Source organism: Siniperca chuatsi, linkage group LG16, assembly GCF_020085105.1.
Source record: "Siniperca chuatsi isolate FFG_IHB_CAS linkage group LG16, ASM2008510v1, whole genome shotgun sequence".
Taxonomy (NCBI): domain Eukaryota; kingdom Metazoa; phylum Chordata; class Actinopteri; order Centrarchiformes; family Sinipercidae; genus Siniperca; species Siniperca chuatsi.
In genome coordinates, this window is record NC_058057.1 from 13,597,534 (window position 1) to 13,615,722 (window position 18,189).

The following is an 18,189-nucleotide window of genomic DNA, read 5'->3' on the forward strand; positions in this document are numbered from 1 at the left end:
GTGAAGGAAGATGATGTAAAATGAACATGACATCGGTAATCTCTGGTTTGAGTTTTGCTTTCAGCAGTTTGAACTGTCTCTTTCTGACCAACTGAAAAAGATCCTTTTAAAGCCTTGTGACAGCTTGACGGCATGTAGTCTGTGAAAATGAGCATCCTGCATGCCAGCAAACACTGTGGCACCAAAGTGTGGAGGAAAAACTTCTTTTTTTTTTTTTTCTGTCTGTCTGTCGAAGTACATATGTAAAAGTAAGTAGGAAGCGAAAATGTAGAGGTGATCATTTCTCGTCAGGTTTGACAGTGACACAGCTGGGGTTGTTCCCGCTGGAGTGGAAAGCACCACAAACACACATCACTGATGCTGGTATTTAAGGCATTCTGCAGCACCATACGGAGTTTAAAAAAACACTCACTACACTTAAAAGTAAACTTGTTTTCTGTCTCTAGCTGTGGACTCTGAGGTGATATACGCATGTGTAATTGCGGTGGACAAAGTTGCTCAGCACTTCCAGTTTTTGCTAACTTTTTCGTAATTGTTGAGATGGTGGAGAGACGAAGATTTTCAGTTAAAGTGGTGTCAGAAAGACAGGAATCAGAGGGGGATCAGAATTTAATTAACGATTTTTTTTTATTAATTAATGATTAATCGATGCAAAGAGTGAAAGGATATGAATCCCAAGACAAACAGTTTCTGCCTTTATTTTGTCTATGCAGCTCAAAGGCATCACCATCCTGGTCATAAATAAAGCTCCCATTTATCTCATCATCTTTTTTAATTCCTAAGAGAGATGGCGAAAAAGAGCTCAATGCTTTTCTGTTTTCCACTAGGAAAAAAATGGATGTAGATGTGTTTGAGAAGTCTTTAACAGTTTATAAACTCAAAAAAGCTCAAGAGCTCTGAGAGGATCAATCAATTATATTGATTTTTATGTGGATTATGAATCAAGAGAGACAAAAGTGTACCCTGCCTGTCTGCAAATGCCATACACTCACAAAAAGTAATTGTGACACCCTCGGGGGGAAGACACGACAAATTAAAAGAATCAAATAGCGGTAAAGAGTTGTCAATTGAGGTTAAAAAGAATTCCAATCAGATACAGATGTATATAATGGCAGATAGTGTGTTTACATTTGTGGAGGTTTCCCGGGGTGGGATCTTTTGTAGATAACTTTTTTGCAGGACTCCCGCTACAAAAACGTGTGACAATGTGTTGCCAGATTATGTCTCTGATTAACAGCAATCTCTTTAGTTCCTGTATGCATACACAGGAAACACATTGTGCATGAAAGTTGGCTAAGGTTAGTTATGCAGAGAATGGACAGAAAAACAGAAATGGTGTACAATGCAATACAGTAACCCTGCAATACATGCAAACTTTGTTCTGTCCTCTGTGGACCTGCTTTTAGGTGATTCCACTATCTCTGATATAGTTGACACATACTGCTAATTGATATTCATCTAACTTAATATGACTCATTTGTACAGCTGCCATAGTTGCTGCCTGAATTGCCACGGCATCAGTCACAAACACTGCAAAATTATACACCGTGGCAGGGGCAAGGTCTCCAAAACCGTGATGACTCATTCCAGAACAACATTTGGATCAAGTAAATACTTACAAACACTGACTGAAAGACACTTTGGACTGTAAGTGTCCATGTCAGTGATTGTTGTGGCTTCTTAATTCAACCCAGTCAAAAGCCTCATGAAAAGGAATTTCTACCACAGTAGGTCCCTCAGCTGCCACATGATGGCAGCGTTCAGTATCCTGCAAGGTCAACTACACAAACAGATGCACACAGGCATTCATGAACATGCTTGAGAATTATTCACAACACAGACAGATCAGTGTGTAATTAATTAGTGCAAAAGTGCAGCTTTCAGCAGGCTAGCCACAGAAATACATAAAATTATGCAGTCAAATATGTGTCAGTCACCTTGGAACACCATTGAAATACAAAGCCTGATAGTCTTTACAGACCTCTGAGGGGGCGCTGAGGCAAGAGGAGGATGATAATAAGAAATGCTGTTAATGCTGGTGGCCCATACCATGATGGTGAATCACTTTTTCTGTAAATGGATGAGTAATGCTGTGGCGTCATCACCAGAAGCTGCCTTTCTGAATAGGTACTTTCTAAAACTGACTGTCACAGTGAGTTTTTGTCAAACTTGTGTACGCAAACCTAAAACAAACCCTCAAGGCACCATACTCTTCTTAACATGTCCCGTGGACAACAGTATGTAGTTTACTTTTGCACTTTTGTCATGACAGAAAGGTGAGTTCTTCCGTGGCCCTTCCAGTGTGGGCGAGCATTTCTCCTTGTGCTCATGGGAATACAAAACTTGAAATATGAGCTTTAGCCCCTGTAATGTCCAGTTAGCCCGCACGTGACCATGAAGAGTGTTGATCTTTAACTTTTAAATAGGAAAAAAGTCTTAAAGCAGAGAGACCTGGCCTTGGGCAGGCCGTACTGATCCCACAGGCCCGCTGCTCTTCTATCGCTGCAACAAAACTATCTCACCTCGAGGTCCGTTTAGTAGCTGTTCTGGAGCCTTCGATCATATCACGTGATCTTCAGCAGATGGAGTTTGCCCAGTTGAAATGTAGACATGTTTCCTGAGCACTTTGAGGGCAATCTCACCTCTTGTGTAGACTTCTGTTCCCAAAGGTCAAGATGACCTTAGAAGCTTAACGTTTACGTCGACACAATGGAGAAGTCTACATGTCACACCAGACTGGGCTCAATGAAAAAACAAGTCCCACCAAAAATGACCGCAAGTTATCATACCTGTACCTTCATGTTTTTTTTGTATAATTAATTTCTACACCTGCTTTGGAAAGATTTTTTAATGAACACTAAGTAGCCTACCACAATGCTTTTATTGTGAAACGTGCCAAGGAGGCCGCTGTAAAGTGGGAGGATCAGTGCAAGGCAGTTGGATCCATGAGGATAGAGACATCGCCTGCAGCAGTCTGCTGTCACTTTCTCTGTTTTTTGTATTAGTTTGGTAGTATCGGTTGACAGCCATGCCGAAACCCACTGAGCAGCGCTCATACCTGGTTCTGGAGAACTACATCGGAGGGAAGTTCGTCCCTTGTCGGAGTCACATCGACTCCTACGACCCGTCCACCGGAGAGGTGTACTGCAAAGTGCCTGACAGCGGCGAGGAGGAGGTGGGACATCCTCATACACAGGAGAGGGGTCATCCAATATAACTTTATTTTTTATTATACTGCACTGTGCATTTGGTACTTTCAATGCAGAAGCCTAAAGTGTATTGACAGTGAATGCAAGTGCGTAGAAGTCATAGGCCAGGGTGCTTTCCTTTGCTGCAAAAGCCCTGCAATAAAACATACAAGCTTTAATGTTGAGCTTCTGTTGAGGTTTTCACACAAGTGTAGCCCTTTGGTCATTTCTGAATTGCCACAAATGTTATGAAATATGTGTCTGGTCACATGAGGTCTATTGGTGGCTGTAGGGTGTTGGTCTGGGTTTGGCCTATGTTGCAATTTCTGAGACCGAGTGTGACTCATTTGCGTTGCTGTCTTTGTATCAGTGTTTTTCACGTTGTGTTTCTGTTTACCTCCCCATTCTGTAAAATAATCATACTCGCATAAGCTTTACAAAGGTAGTCTTTATTGCAGGGTTTTTGTGCTGTATTGCATTTTATTATAAGAGCTGTTACTGTATTTAAACGAGATTTTATTTTGCACAGAGTTGCAGATGGCCCAGCAAATGAACAGCAAAGTGCATTTCTATGTGTCATTTATTTTTGTTGAACAGGGATCCAGTTAGTTAATTCAGATGCTGCATGTGAAACATTTTCAGAGAGCTTATAGTCAGAGGGAAGCACCTTTGCTCTTTACAGAGTCAACAATCAAGTAATCATTAAACACATAAATCACACATGTCAATAAGCCTTAATATACTGTGCTTAACGGTGGCGAGATTATAGCCAGTTATCATTTAGGCCTAATCATTCTCATTGTTCTTGTAGTATTTTGTGAAATCAAAGTTTTCAGCCATTATCAAAATGTATACACAGACTCTCCCAGTATATACAATGTACTTGACCCCTCTGCACAGGTTGTGGCCTCAATGTGGACATGAGATGTGAGTTCAAGCAAAGAGTGATTTTTTTTTTCCTTCTCTAATTGTTTCATTTGAAAGATTTTTAGAGGCCGGAAGCAGTGAAGGGATCCAGTATTTCACAAGAAAAATCGAGAGGGGAGGGGGGGCTGAAAGTCACATAGAACGATGTGCTAATCTCTCAGTGCTTTACTGCCTGCAGGTGGAGGCCGCGGTGGCAGCAGCGACAGAAGCCTTCCCCGGCTGGTCTGCCCGCAGCCCCGAGCAGCGAGCACAGGTCCTCAACAAGCTGGCCGACCTGTTGGAAGCTCACCTGGAGGAGTTTGCCCAAGCCGAGTCCAGAGACCAAGGTGTCTTATAGTGTTTTAACACATGTTGTATCAAATCAGATTATCAGTCAGGTAGTCAGTAACACTGGTCAGTGGGTCAAAATTGGCTTGTTTTCAACACTACTGCATGCTCAAATGCTTGAATTTAATTTTGAACCAAAATTTCAAAACCCTTATATGCAGTTTCTGTTCAAGAGTTCTGCCAATCTGCCAATTATTTTATAGATTAATCCCAGGGTGATGTCCTCAAATATCATGTTTAGTCCGACCATTAGTCCAAAACCTAAAGATATTCAGTTTACTATAATGTAAGACAATGAAAGCAGAAAATTCTCACATTTGAGAAGCTGGAACCTTAAAATGTTAGGCATTTTTGTCTTGAAAATGAACTTAAACTATTAATCTATTATTAAAACAGTTGCCGATTCATTTTCTGCCGATCGACTTATTGATTAATCAACTCATTGTTGCCGCAAACATGTTATTACAATTATTTGGTCGGTATTAAGCGATATTTATAATAAGTGATTCACTAAAACTTTGATGAACTGTACAGATTTGCTTCTGAATGTTCCTGTGACTGAATTCCTTTTTTTATGTTAATGACATGCCATAATACAACATGTGCCGGACAGAGTGAACAGCATTCTGACGATGTAGTTATTTTTTAGCTTGTACCAGTCGTGGGCATAAAAATGGTGCCAGAGGAAATAGGGTCATGACATGGGGTCATTAAAATCAAAAGAACATGAAAGTACTCAATGTTAATGGTTAAATTTTATGGTAATCTGCGTTACATTATGAGATATATTGTGCACTAAGCTGACATTTGGCCTGATGGTGGCACTAGAGGAAAGCTCAAACATTGTCCAAAATAAACAGGGATCACGCCCTGGGAAGCATGAATGCTCAGTCAATTTCATGTCAGTTTTGATATTTCTTACACACAGTACATTTTGAAATTTTGGCATTTTGGTGGCACAAGACGAAAGGTCAAGAGGTCATCAAAAACTATTTTGTCATGGACGTTAAGTGTGGTTGAAAGGGACATTCTGATAATAGTAGGAAAGCTGGATATAATTAATAGAAGTATTTGATCAGTGTTTCATCACACAAAGTTGCTGCATGGTTTATCTGTTATCTTGGTGTTTTTAAGGCATATTTTAAACCGAATGCTTATGACTTAAATAAAACACAAACATAGTGCTGTACATTAGTTAAATCATTCTAGTGTTGTATCATTCTCTGCTGTTCATCCCTTCCACATCATCGGTGTAACATTACAGGTAAAACAGTAACATTTGCCCGGACTGTGGACATTCCCCGATCGGCGTACAACTTCCGCTTCTTTGCGTCATCGGTGCTCCACCACACCACCGACTGCAGCCAGATGGACCACATGGGCTGCCTGAACTACACTATCCGCTGCCCTGTGGGAGTGGGTGAGAGCTCATAGTGTTTGCATTAAAACCTGTAAATGTTATATTTGTGCTTTATGTGTTTTTAAATGGCGGTGGTGTTGTTGTTGTTGTGTAGCTGGTCTGATCAGCCCCTGGAATCTCCCCCTGTACCTGCTGACCTGGAAGATTGCACCCGCAATCGCCACGGGCAACACAGTGGTGGCAAAGCCCAGTGAGATGACCTCCGTGACTGCCTGGATGATGTGCAAGTTGATGCAGCAGGCTGGTAGGTGCAATAGCAATCCATTTACTCACACAGAAGTTCGAAGGTTTCTCTCATGAATTATTGCACATAAACATGATTCTTCACTTTATAGTATTACAATCAAAAAATGTTTATTTCTACACTGTTAACTTTATTATGAGTAATAAGAGATGAATGATGGATACATAAACCTGTCCATCTCTGCAGGTGTTCCTCCAGGAGTAGTCAACATCGTATTTGGCACTGGCCCGAGAGCAGGCGACGCCCTTGTTGGCCATCCTGACGTCCCATTGGTCTCCTTCACTGGCTCCACGGCAACTGCCCAGCACATCACAGAGCGGAGCGCCCCCTACTGTAAGAAGCTCTCACTGGAGCTGGGAGGTAAAAACCCTGCCATTATTTTTGCTGATGCAGACCTGGACGAATGCATCAAGACCACGGTTCGCTCCAGCTTCTCCAATCAGGTAAGTAAAGAGTGTTAGTGAGTGTTTTAAGATTCTATTTAAGACTTTTTTTAGTTTGTCTTTTAATTGCTTTTACAATTGCTGTCATTTGTTTTGTATTTGACATGCCCTTGTGAGCGTTATAATCAAGGCTGGCGGGTAACCCAGTTGGAGTCCTTGCAGTCAGTTAAAAGCTAGTAAATGGACCTTGAAAAAGATGTATCTTTTTGTCAAAACACATTAGATTAGAGTCAGATGAGAAGATTGATACCACTCTCTTATATCTGTACAGTACTGTAAATATGAAACTACTGTGAACAGACTGTGAAAGACTGGAAACGGACACGTATTTCTTGGCTGGGTCCAGTAACTTCCTGGAGTCTCTGCTGTAACTGGTCCCAGACAAGATTTTGTACAGATTAAACAAACAATATATAATGTGTTAATTAGTGAGCTTTAGAGGTGCTGTAGGCAGATTTCGTTAACTTTTGAAGAGAGCCCAGCTAGCTTTTCCCTCCTATTTCCTGTCCTTATGCTATGCTAAGCTAAGCTAAGCTAACTCTAACTCTCACTAAGAAAGCGGATGAGCGTATTTCCCAAAATGTCCAACTTTTCCATTAAGGGTCTTAAGGATGGTTCTACTTGATTTCCTCTTCTTGAGGCCCTGCCCTTAAGATAGTCATATGTGTCAAAAGCAAACTTTTTAAGAACTAACTCAATTTCAGTTTTGAGCTTATACGGTGAATATTTCTAAATCAGTGTGTTTCAACACACAGCAAACTTGGTTATCAGGAAGTATTCTAGCAAAAATTAAACAGAACAGAAGTTCAAAGGGGCACAGCAGCTCATTTTCCACAGGCCCTCTAGCAGGTTAATCTGGCCATGGTCTTTATCTGTTTTTTAATCTTTTTAATCTCAGTGCTACATAAGTAAAGATTAGTTTTATTCTTATTCTTATTGTTAATGTCTATGAAATGAAGGCTGTTATCTGTATGAAGAACTGTTATGTTTATGTGATGAGGATGCAGTGACATTATTTGTCCACATGGGGGAGATCATGGCCCATATTTTGTCATAGGTAGATGCATGAAAACAATGTCCTGAACAATCTGTGCTTCAGTCAAAATCCTCTCTATTTGCCCTTCCTTCCTTCTGTCAGGGAGAAATCTGCTTGTGCACCAGTAGGATTTATGTAGAGAGGAGTATTTACTCCGAGTTCCTGGAAAGGTTTGTGGCTGCAGCTAAGAAGTGGAAGACAGGTGTGCCCTCTGACCCCAGCAATAACAACGGAGCGCTCATCAGCAAAGAGCACCTGGAGAAGGTGATGAAATAAAGTGTTAAATACTGTGAAAGAACAATTTTCCAATTATAAAGATGAGTTGTTTTCAATACACATATACTTTAAGTTGAAATCCCTCTTTGTCTTGATCCCCAGGTTCGAAGCTTTGTAGCACTCGCCAAATCTGAAGGCGGTATCGTCCACTGTGGTGAGGGGGTTGACCAGCTGGACCTCCCTGAGCGCAACGCCAACGGCTACTTTATGCCGGCCACTGTCATCTCAGGCATATCTGACAGCTCCTGCGTCATGCAGGAGGAGATCTTCGGCCCCGTCACCTGCGTCCGCCCCTTTGACACCGAGGATGAGGCAGTTTCCAAGGGCAACGGCGTGCGTTACGGTCTGGCGGCCACCGTGTGGTCCCAGGATGTGGGGAAGGTTCACCGGGTGGCCAAGCGGTTACAGGCAGGTCTGGTTTGGACCAACTGCTGGCTGGTGAGAGATCTGAACCTGCCGTTTGGAGGGATGAAGAACTCTGGTGTGGGGAGGAGAGGAGGGCAGGATTCCTACCACTTCTTCACCGAGGTGAAGAGTATCACGATCAAACACTAAGGGAGGAAAGAAAAAAGGCAGCGGTGGCAAGTCTTGATTAGAGGAACATTTTCTGTTTCTGAGAAAGGTTTGTAGTTAGTCTTGACATTCATCAACCTCTGTCAGCAACTCTTAGGAATTTCAACAACAAATTTCTCCTCCTTGGATTACTGGAGCCTATAATTAAGTCACATTTGTAGAATACAAAAGTCAGAGAAAGTCACAATGGAACAATACACATGAATAAACTAGCAGAGATCCAATAGAAATGTCTAGTGAAGAGGAAATATATCACATAGCAAAACACTATAATATTCATACCCTTTTCATTCTTTGCTGAATATTTTGTACCACCACTGTTGAGCAGTTGAAAAGCGTAGCGTGTTAGGGCATAACATTTGAAAAAGTACAGACAAAGTAAGGTAAAGGTAAAACCAGATAAGGCAAAAAGCTTATTTATTGGCAATTTCAAAGTCAAGAGTACAATTTCTGAATTTGGGAACAGCAACTTAATCCAACATCCTTCCTCCAACAAAATTTACACTGGAGGTGCGTGTCCTGCATGACACCTCAGGAAGTAACATAATCATTATGAAAAGAAGGCATACAAACACTGATAATACTAATAGAAAAGAGAACTGGTACAGTATGTGCCTCAGGCTAACCAAACCCAAAAACCAAATCAGTTCCTCAGAACAAAACTTTATGGATATACTGGTATTTTTTCAGTTGTTTTGTAACACAACTTTTGTCTCAAATTAAAACATCTTATATAAATGCTACATGTTGTACCTCGGACTCTGAGTTATGTCATCGTTTTCAGTGGAATGCAGTAACTCTTAATAGTATCTAGTAAAAGATAGACGTCGTATTCTTGGTCTGTTACAATAAAACATGTCTGCAGACAGACAAAGATTCACAACACAGCACACTTAGTACTTTTCATGTGTTGTGATGTTATCTTTTATGGCTGTACACTTGGTCAAAGTCTGTTCTGTCAGAATTTTTTACGCCATGCAAGCCTTATGTACTCATAGTTTTACATTGAGTTGTTTTATGTCCGACCTGCTGACGTAAGAAAGGTGAATAAATGATAAGCTGTCCCGTGTGGTGGTGGGACAACATGTTTGGAGAGAGAACTAGGAATTTCAGCAAACCGAGTGAACTGGTTGACTGTCTGACTGGAGACACATTTTTCAAACTGTACAGCGCAACTCTGAGATAAATGCTAACATCAGCATGCTAATATGCTCACAATGGCAATGCAAACATGCTGATGTTTAGTAGTATAATGTTTACCATGTTCACCATCTTTGTTTAGTGTAGTTTGAACATTTGCTAATTAGCACTAAATACAAAGTACAGCTGAGGCTGATGGGAATGTTATTAGTTTTGCAGATATTCACTCATTAAACAAAGTATTAGATAAATTCAAATTTTGACCTGATGATGGTGCTAGATTAAGTCAGGGGATCGCCAAAGCTATTACAGTTCATCCTGAGGGGGACATGCATGTTTCTACCAAATTTAATGGCAATCCATACAATTGTTGAGATATATCAGTCTGGACCAAAGTGGTGGACTGACCGAAGTTGCCATCCCTAGAGCCAAGCCGAAGCGTGTCTAAAAATTATATTTCTTACATTACATGTCATGAATTGTTGCAGATGTGAAATACCTCAAAGCCTTGTGTTCTCATATGGGAAATGGTGTTAAAGTCACATTTTAACTGTTTATTTTTTATTTTTAACTCTCTTAAAAAAGGAAATACTTTGTAATGTACTAAATGATGGGTATCACAAAAGTATGAATCTTTACACAGTAGGTAATTAAAATTAAAATATTCTTTTAAAGTAATGATCAAAATCTGTCAACCAAAACCATCCCCAGCAGCTTGTTTCATCTTCTCCTGGTCACGTTTTCTCTTGCACTTTTCAGCACACTGCCCCTCCCCTCTTTGCCCCCTAAACATGTCTCCTCTCCTTGCTAAACATCTGATCATGACTTAATGCAGTGTGAGATGAGACTGATGTGGGCAGTGAACATCATGCATGCAGATGAGCATGTGTTGCACTCTGCTCCACCTGAGCCCCCCCATGCCAGTTTAGGAAAAGAGGGTACCCGAGGGGTACACCCTATCTGTATTACGAGTGTGTAAAATCACGTCCCCAGTTGAGGTGTATGTGACATTTACCACAGTCAGTGTGTGTCCCACCCTCTGTGTTTTGGCTAGGGAATGGGCATTGTGCTAAGTCACGCTGCATGATTGCATACACACACGCGGACTCCTGTGCCTTCCTAGAACATAGCGTGTGATGAAATGAATACCACCCAAAAGTCAGGTTAGGAGGTCTGAAGCAACATGTTTTGTTGCACCAGCACACCCACCCATAAAGTCATAGTCTTACAAACAGAAAGGGAACAGAGTAAGTCAGCAATTATTTCATTTTCCTCCGTTTCCTCCCTTTTTCTTGATTTATCTTTCATCTCCCCCTCTTGTGGATGTTTCATTGAGAAGGAAAAGGCTCACTGAAGCAGGTCTCGCCCCGCTGTACGTGACTTTGAGGACTCTGTCAGTAGCCTCAGCCAAACCAAGCATTTAACTTTCACCTCACTTATTGGGCACAGGGAGAAATGAAAACAGAGCATCCTTCCATTTTATATCCACGAGGAAACTGGAAAGTCTAGCCAGTCGGAATATATAAAGGATCTAGTTTCATGCTGGCTGCAGGGATGTGATGGACCTCCTGCAGAGGGCCTTCTCATTGATATGTATGTGTAGAGGACAGTCACAGCCAACAACTGTTTTCTCTCTTCTTTTGGCCAAAACTCAGTGCAATAAGTCTGTGAAATGTTATCTTTTCATGTGTTTTAATTTTGAATGTACACACAGGAACATTTGATTTTCTGTTTGGAAAGGGCTATATGCGAATGTGTGTGTATGAGAGAGATACAGATAGAGAAGCAAAGACATAAGAAAAAAAGCAACAGATAGAAAGGTTGAGAGAAATCCAATCCTCACGTGACCTGGAATCATTATGTTTCCTTTGTTTACACGTATTGCTTAAACTAACAAGACCTCGTGCACTATGCCATCTGATATCTGATATTAGTTCAAATCACAGGCTGTGGGCTTGGTCATTGAAAAGAAAGGTCTTTTCTTGGTCTTATGAGAAACAGAGTAGAATATGGAACAGTAAAGACAAAACCAGCAATCAGTGGTTTCCAGTCTTCCTATGTCTTCCCTTTAACCTGGCTGTGGCATTTGCCTTTTGGCTGTGATTTTTTTCTTTTTTTCTTCTCCTTTTCTCTCACTTTGAATGTCATGTGTCACGCACAGCAAGCTTGCTATTTCTCATAACCAGCCTCTCCTTCTCTCACCATGCTCCTGTGTCTCGAGGCCTTCTGTCACATTTGGGTTCAGGGAATTTTCCACAGCGGGCGGCCTGGGTTTTGTGGTAGATAAGCCCCGAGATGAAGCTGAGTCCTGAGAAAATGCTGCAGTTGAAGCAGGTTAAGCAAACTCAGCCAAGAAACCCCATGTGTATGTGTAGAGGGAGAGAGAGAAAGTTATTCTGCCACAGAAGGCCAAATGTTTGCAGCTGTCAATCTCTGTTAGGTGCAGTATATTTACTTGTCTGAAAAGGCGAAATGACAGCTAAAGGTGGAGCCACATACAGTACCTATCAAGGTAAAATTTCAAAAGAACACGACAAGGACATTGATGAGAAGATAAGTTGTGATTAGTCAGATACAACTTTCCTTCCCTGTACTTAATATTCACACTTTTCTTACATTAATGTTTTTATAAGAAAGAAATGTGTCTTCCCTTTCATGTGATTTTAGAGATTGAATTGGTTGCAGTCATTGCTTTTAAAAGCCCTACATATGTGTGGAATTATGCTGAGAAAAAAGGCAACATTCACTGCTCCGCTGACTACAGATAACTGGAATTGGAAACCTGCACTCATCATTCATTTTAAATCTTTTTATTGCATTGCATACTGACTTGTTTTGGCTTTAAGCCATCACCAACTGAAACATATTTATATGTGACCTCAGCAGTCGCTATGTTACTCTGTGATTTGGTCACATAGCATTTCCTACGCTTTGATTACATTTTTTTATCCTATTTAGCATTGGGCGGCCTTTTCATAGGTGGAAATGCCGAATTTAAATGTTGCCTTGGGAAAACATTTTATCTTTCTGGAAAGACAGTAGATATATATGGGATCAAGAAAATCCTTTTGAAGATGCAACCCACTGCTGGATAACAGGTAAAAAATTGTCTTTTCACCTAAAGTTTGCACAGGAAAAGGTATGTGACTGAATCAAAGTAACATGTGAAGTGCTGGTCATAAGGTTTAAAATACATGTTATTTATTAGCATTATTGTCTTCAATTCCAGTGATTAGCTTACCTAACAAAGTTGCATGATTAAATCCCTCTGTATATTTCCTTAAACCTGCATTAGGTTATTTTTTGGCCACTTGGGGGCAGTGGAAACAAACTGTAAACACAACACAGACATACTAATACCTTATAAAGCTGACATGGCGAACGTGTTAGCAAACAGTTGTCTAATACAGAACAACATTAGCATTAATTTGGCATGTTTCTGGCCACCTTGCAAATGTATGTTAAGCATTGACTGTCCTTTTAGCTCTGTTTTTCGTCTCTATCAACTCCTGAGGGAAATATCTGGTTCTGTAGCTGCTAAATGCTCCACTATGTACACTAGCTACTAGCTAACTTTTTCTGCTGTTTTTTTGGTATTGGGCAGGCAGTGTACAGTGGATTTTGAGGGCTGAAAAATAGCTGCTGCCTCTGTAAACAACACTGATGAGAGTGGTTAGACTGATTGACAACAGTAAAGTTGCAGTCTTTTAAAACCAAAACAATGAGCTGAAAGAAGCAACAGTGGTCTATACAGCTGTGGAGAACTGCAGAGTTGGGTGACAAATCTCTGTGGTTTCATCACTACACATGACACCTTTCAAATTACATAGTCTTTTGGCCCTTTATTCATATAAAAATATTGATAAGTGCTGCTTTAAAAATACACATGAATTGAAGAGCCGCAGTCAAAAGTTTTAAATCTCTTTATTGTGTGGACAGACAGATACTGACTTGTTTTGGCTACAAACCATCACCAACTGAAACTCACCTGTATCTGCCGAATCCAATTTGATTTGAAATACATGCTATTTATGCGTATTGTCTTCAATTCCAGCGATTAGCTTACCTAACAAAGTTAGGTAAGCACACTTATTTTGCATTTTTGCTTTTGCTTAATTTCCTTTTAAGAAGTTTTGTCATGCTAATGTAACATTTTGACTAAATGGCTAATATGATACTGATCAACATCACGACACTGTAGTTGCCTAAATGTGGTGGCCTAGATCTTTTCTTCTTGACAAACTGAGTGTATGTTGTGTTTATCCTGATTAAAAATCAGTTACAGCATTATGCTTCACACCATCTGGAATGTATACTAATATCACCAATAATCTAATAAAGAGCCAAAGTCCGATTTTACCTCTGGGCAGACATCCACAATGTACTTACCCATATTGTGTAAATACATCATGAGACACTGGATTTTTCCTTTGAAACAGAGAAATGATATTGGGTTACATCTTCTACTATACTTAGTAATGAATTTAGACCGCTTTGTTATTTTTAGCACAGGTCCTATCAGGATTATTTTTCAGCATTCAATAACTACACTGTTAGGTTTGACAGTGCTTGAATGCTAAAGACTCATGGGAAGCCAGTTGAACAGAGGCTACAGCTTGAAAGTAGGGCAGGACTTTGGCTCTTTTTACTTCCACGCTACAAACAATTAAAGGGAGGCAGTTATCTTCCTGTTGTGGTTGACGCTCCTCAGTCCTGTATATTCCAAGCGAAATTATACCAATGTGGACAAACAGAATAAAGAGCAAAGGGATGATGATTTTGTTTGGTGTAAAATGGAGCACAGGGTCATGTAATTATTACAACAATGTGGAAAGTTCTGGATCTGGCTGCAGGTCTGGTATTGCATTTGAAATGTTGCCAATCCATCCTTGCACTCTGGATGGCAAAGTGACATTGAAATAAGACAATGTTTTATTGCAGGAAAGATGAAGAGTGAAATGGGAGGAAACTGTGGGATTGTAACTGAAAAAGCACAAGACAATTTAGTGGAAGTATTATGGCATATTTTGGGTTTAGGAAAAATCTGAAAGATAAGCAGAATGTTACTGATGCAGACTGTTGTGAAGATAAAAACGTGTTGCCTATTGTCTAAATATGGCTATAGAATGCAAGCACACTTTTAGGCATTACAATTCAAATCCTCAGGCAACAATGATTCATGCTTGAATAAATAGTTCCTCTATCTTGAAGTGGTTCCCCGCTCATTATCTTTCTAGTATTTTGCCGTTGGGAATTCTCCACACCCATTTAGGAAGAGCTAGTTAGTATCTCATTCTCTGAATACCATAATAAAGGAACAAGCACAGGAAGCTCTGAAGAGATTGAACTGAGCTGTAATGTAGCTCGGGGTTGGGTTGTCCTGGTGGTTAAGTAGAAAAATACATTTGTGTTCTTGCTATCATATCAAGCTTTATCATCCTTTTGGTGCCTGAAAAACTAATGAACCACTGAGGCGGAATGACCTTCTCATTGTCTTTTGCACTGACACAGGCTGTATGTTTTTAGCACTGTTTGCTTATTTCTATTGCAGAGGACGTCACCATACTGAAGCTGTTTCCATAAGACAAGTTTGCACAACATCATGTAGCTAATGCAGACACAAGAGAACACATAGCTTGGGTCAACCACAGCAGAACTAACAATATTCAGAAACCATGGTCATGGAAATATTAGACGTTTAATATATTGATTGGCCTGAAATACTAGAAGACACAAAAGAGTTTGAGATACTAGGACCATTTTGAAAATCCTTCACTGACTAATAGCAAAAAGTTGTTGCAATGGGTTTGAATATTAACTTACAGGTTGTTGCAGAAAATGCCTGTGATGCCATGTGAACTTGTTGAACTATGGTTACAAAAAGAGAGTTTTTTTTATGTGTGAAATGTGATATTGCACAGAATGATGCAAATTAAACAGACATATACCCAATATGTGCAAACAACAAGACAGAACAGTCACTAGATGTACTGTACACACAAAATATATGTTTGACAAAACACGGATTCTGAGTAGTGGGCCTGTTTGCATCATCATCAACACGTTGGCTCAGTGTTTGTCCGTGTAAGATGCTCTCCAGCTGAAGGGCAGTGGCACAAGGTAGGCAGCAGAGTGAGAGGCCATCAGCGTTGTAGGCCAGCGTTCCTGACGCTGCCTCTCTTGGTTACCTAACAGCCCTCATCTGACACCGTGGAACAAAACACTGAACATGCTGTCACTTACATGTAGGCCGTCATGCACTCATCTGGAGTGGAACCATGTGAGTATGTGCTCAGTGTGGGACGATCTGCGCTAAATTACTCATGTTCAACATTTGATATGATGATGAATGTCTTTTACATAATCCCATGCCTTGCTCCTCTTATATAGTGCATTTCATACTATTCGATACATGTTGTAAGCAACATTTTTAGTGTTTTTATAACTGTGCATGAATAGCTCACATGAATGATTGAGGAGGTGGACCAACAATCCCCTTAATGCCTTTTGAAGCCTGCAAATGTGTCATAGATAAAATAGCCTATTATGGGTACTGTCTTTGTTAGTTAATGATATAAAACAATATAATTTAGACTCTCTTTCGTTCTGTCTATATTTAGTATCTCTTTTCAAATCTAGTTGAATCTGTTAGTGCTAAGACCGTGGGGCTGGGTGACTGCTTGGCCTAGATTTATTGAGCCTTAATTAAAGAGTTTGAATGGTAGCAGACACTTGACCTTTCAGGTGAGTATATTTAGTTCGGTCATCTCACTGGGGGTCACTTAATCTTTAAAGGTTAATAGATGCAAGATACAAGAGTTGCCAGTTAATATATGACTTAATTCTTTTACACTGATTATAGGTGTTTTGATATTTTGATTGAGAATTGATTTTGCAAACAATTGTAGAGTCCTGTGACTGCTTTAAACAGTGTCTTCTGTTTTATTCTACTACCCCCACTGGACAAGTTAAAATTAAGCTTCAAGATTAAATCATATCTCATGGAATAGTTTTGGGACACAAATATTAGGTTTTGTGTACATAACAGATGTGGAGCCAATTGCACCAGCTCTTTGTAAGTTCAAATGTTCACATTATAATGTAAGTGTTTGCTAAGTGGCGATGTACGCATCACTGTATTGAAAAGGGTTGTACCACACAAACTAGTTCTTACTAGGGATTAGTTGCTAAATATTTACACTCATTGACTGCCAGGTGTAGGCTAAGCGTTGCGTAGCTACAGTAAGAGAACCAAAGCTAATATTAGCTTCCTAATATATGGCCTGTTTAGACTGAAGTGTAAGATAATTTTTGACACATTTGACCTGACGCTTAATAAAATACTGTTCAACAATGATGTGAACTGGGGAGATTAAATAATATTTTAAAAAAAAAATGACACAACATACCTCAAAATTGCAAAACGTTTTGCTAAATGTCTTAATGTCAGCTAGGTTAACATAATTGGCACAATTTCTCATTCTGAATTGCTTGAATGCTACAAATTCTGAAACACATATTTCTCCATGTATGCATGAATAAATAAAGTCATACCAACAGACAAAAAATTGGCACTTGATTTTTATATATCTTATGGTACCCTAAAACTGTAATCTTTGAAAGTTATGCTGCAGCTCGTGATGCTAAAGAAACTTCCTGTTTACATAATTGATTGCTTTTGAGTGGATAGTGATGCAGATGGTTCTAAGCAATTGATTTACACATTGCAAAAGTCTTTACTGGCTAAGACAATACTTATGTTTTAGTGTTGCGATCCAATTTAGCAAATCACTAGTTTGAGACCAACTAATAGCTACTATGAACTTGCTATTGGAAAGAATTAACACACACACTTAGTAATGGCTGTAAGAATAGCTGGTGCATCAATTTGGATCAATTCTGATCCAAATCAACATTTGTCATTTCACACAGGCCAGCAGAGACATTTAGCCTTACACGGTCTCAAGCTGGGCTTCTCTGCTGCGTACGGATGAATATATCAATTTGAATTCTCTACAATGGATTCTTTAAAAATATACCTCATGGCATTGGTGTCTCACTGGAAAAAGGCTCACGAAGCTTGATGTCATTTTCCACGTAGAGGGGGAAGGATGACACAAGATCCTTGCCTGAATGGAGGAATAACGAAGCCAACATGTCAGGTGGAACAGTGTGTTGGGCCTGTTGCCTCCAGCATGGCTGCCTCACAAAGGCCATCAGAGCTACTGAGACTGCACAGAGCCGAGGCCTGTCTGTCAGTGCGTGGGTGGATATGTGTGCGCATTAAGGGGAGAGAGGAGAGGAAAGAAAGACAGAGAGAGAGAGGGAGAGTTGCCTACTTAATCCTGACTGGTTAGTTCCAGGCTGTAGGACCAGATGGCCCAGTGTGGCCTCTGATTCCTTAGGCCATTGTCCAGGTAAGCATTTTTCATGCTCAATCATGCACACACACAAAAATATGCATACATACAGGAATAAACAAAACCTTACCTCCCAGCCAGTGTTTTATTTTTCAGTTCTTGTCTGAAAAACTTTCACTCATGTTTCAGTTTATAGCCTGAGCATCTTCTCTGAGTCGTCCCACCTAAACAGTGTTTGGAGAATGGAAAAATGAC

The 18,189-nt window shown here is 40.1% G+C and overlaps 1 protein-coding gene across 1 annotated transcript; it reads left to right on the plus strand.

Annotated features, from left to right (window-relative positions):
* Positions 1–176: 176 nt before the first annotated feature.
* aldh8a1 (aldehyde dehydrogenase 8 family, member A1) lies at positions 177–9,177 on the plus strand. The gene is made up of 7 exons (XM_044168052.1): positions 177–3,175; positions 4,294–4,441; positions 5,707–5,862; positions 5,957–6,106; positions 6,293–6,549; positions 7,688–7,849; positions 7,964–9,177. The coding sequence occupies exons 1-7, from the start codon at positions 3,029–3,031 to the stop codon at positions 8,414–8,416; spliced, it is 1,473 nt and encodes a 490-aa protein (XP_044023987.1). The 5' UTR covers positions 177–3,028; the 3' UTR covers positions 8,417–9,177.
* The last annotated feature ends 9,012 nt before the right edge of the window (positions 9,178–18,189 follow it).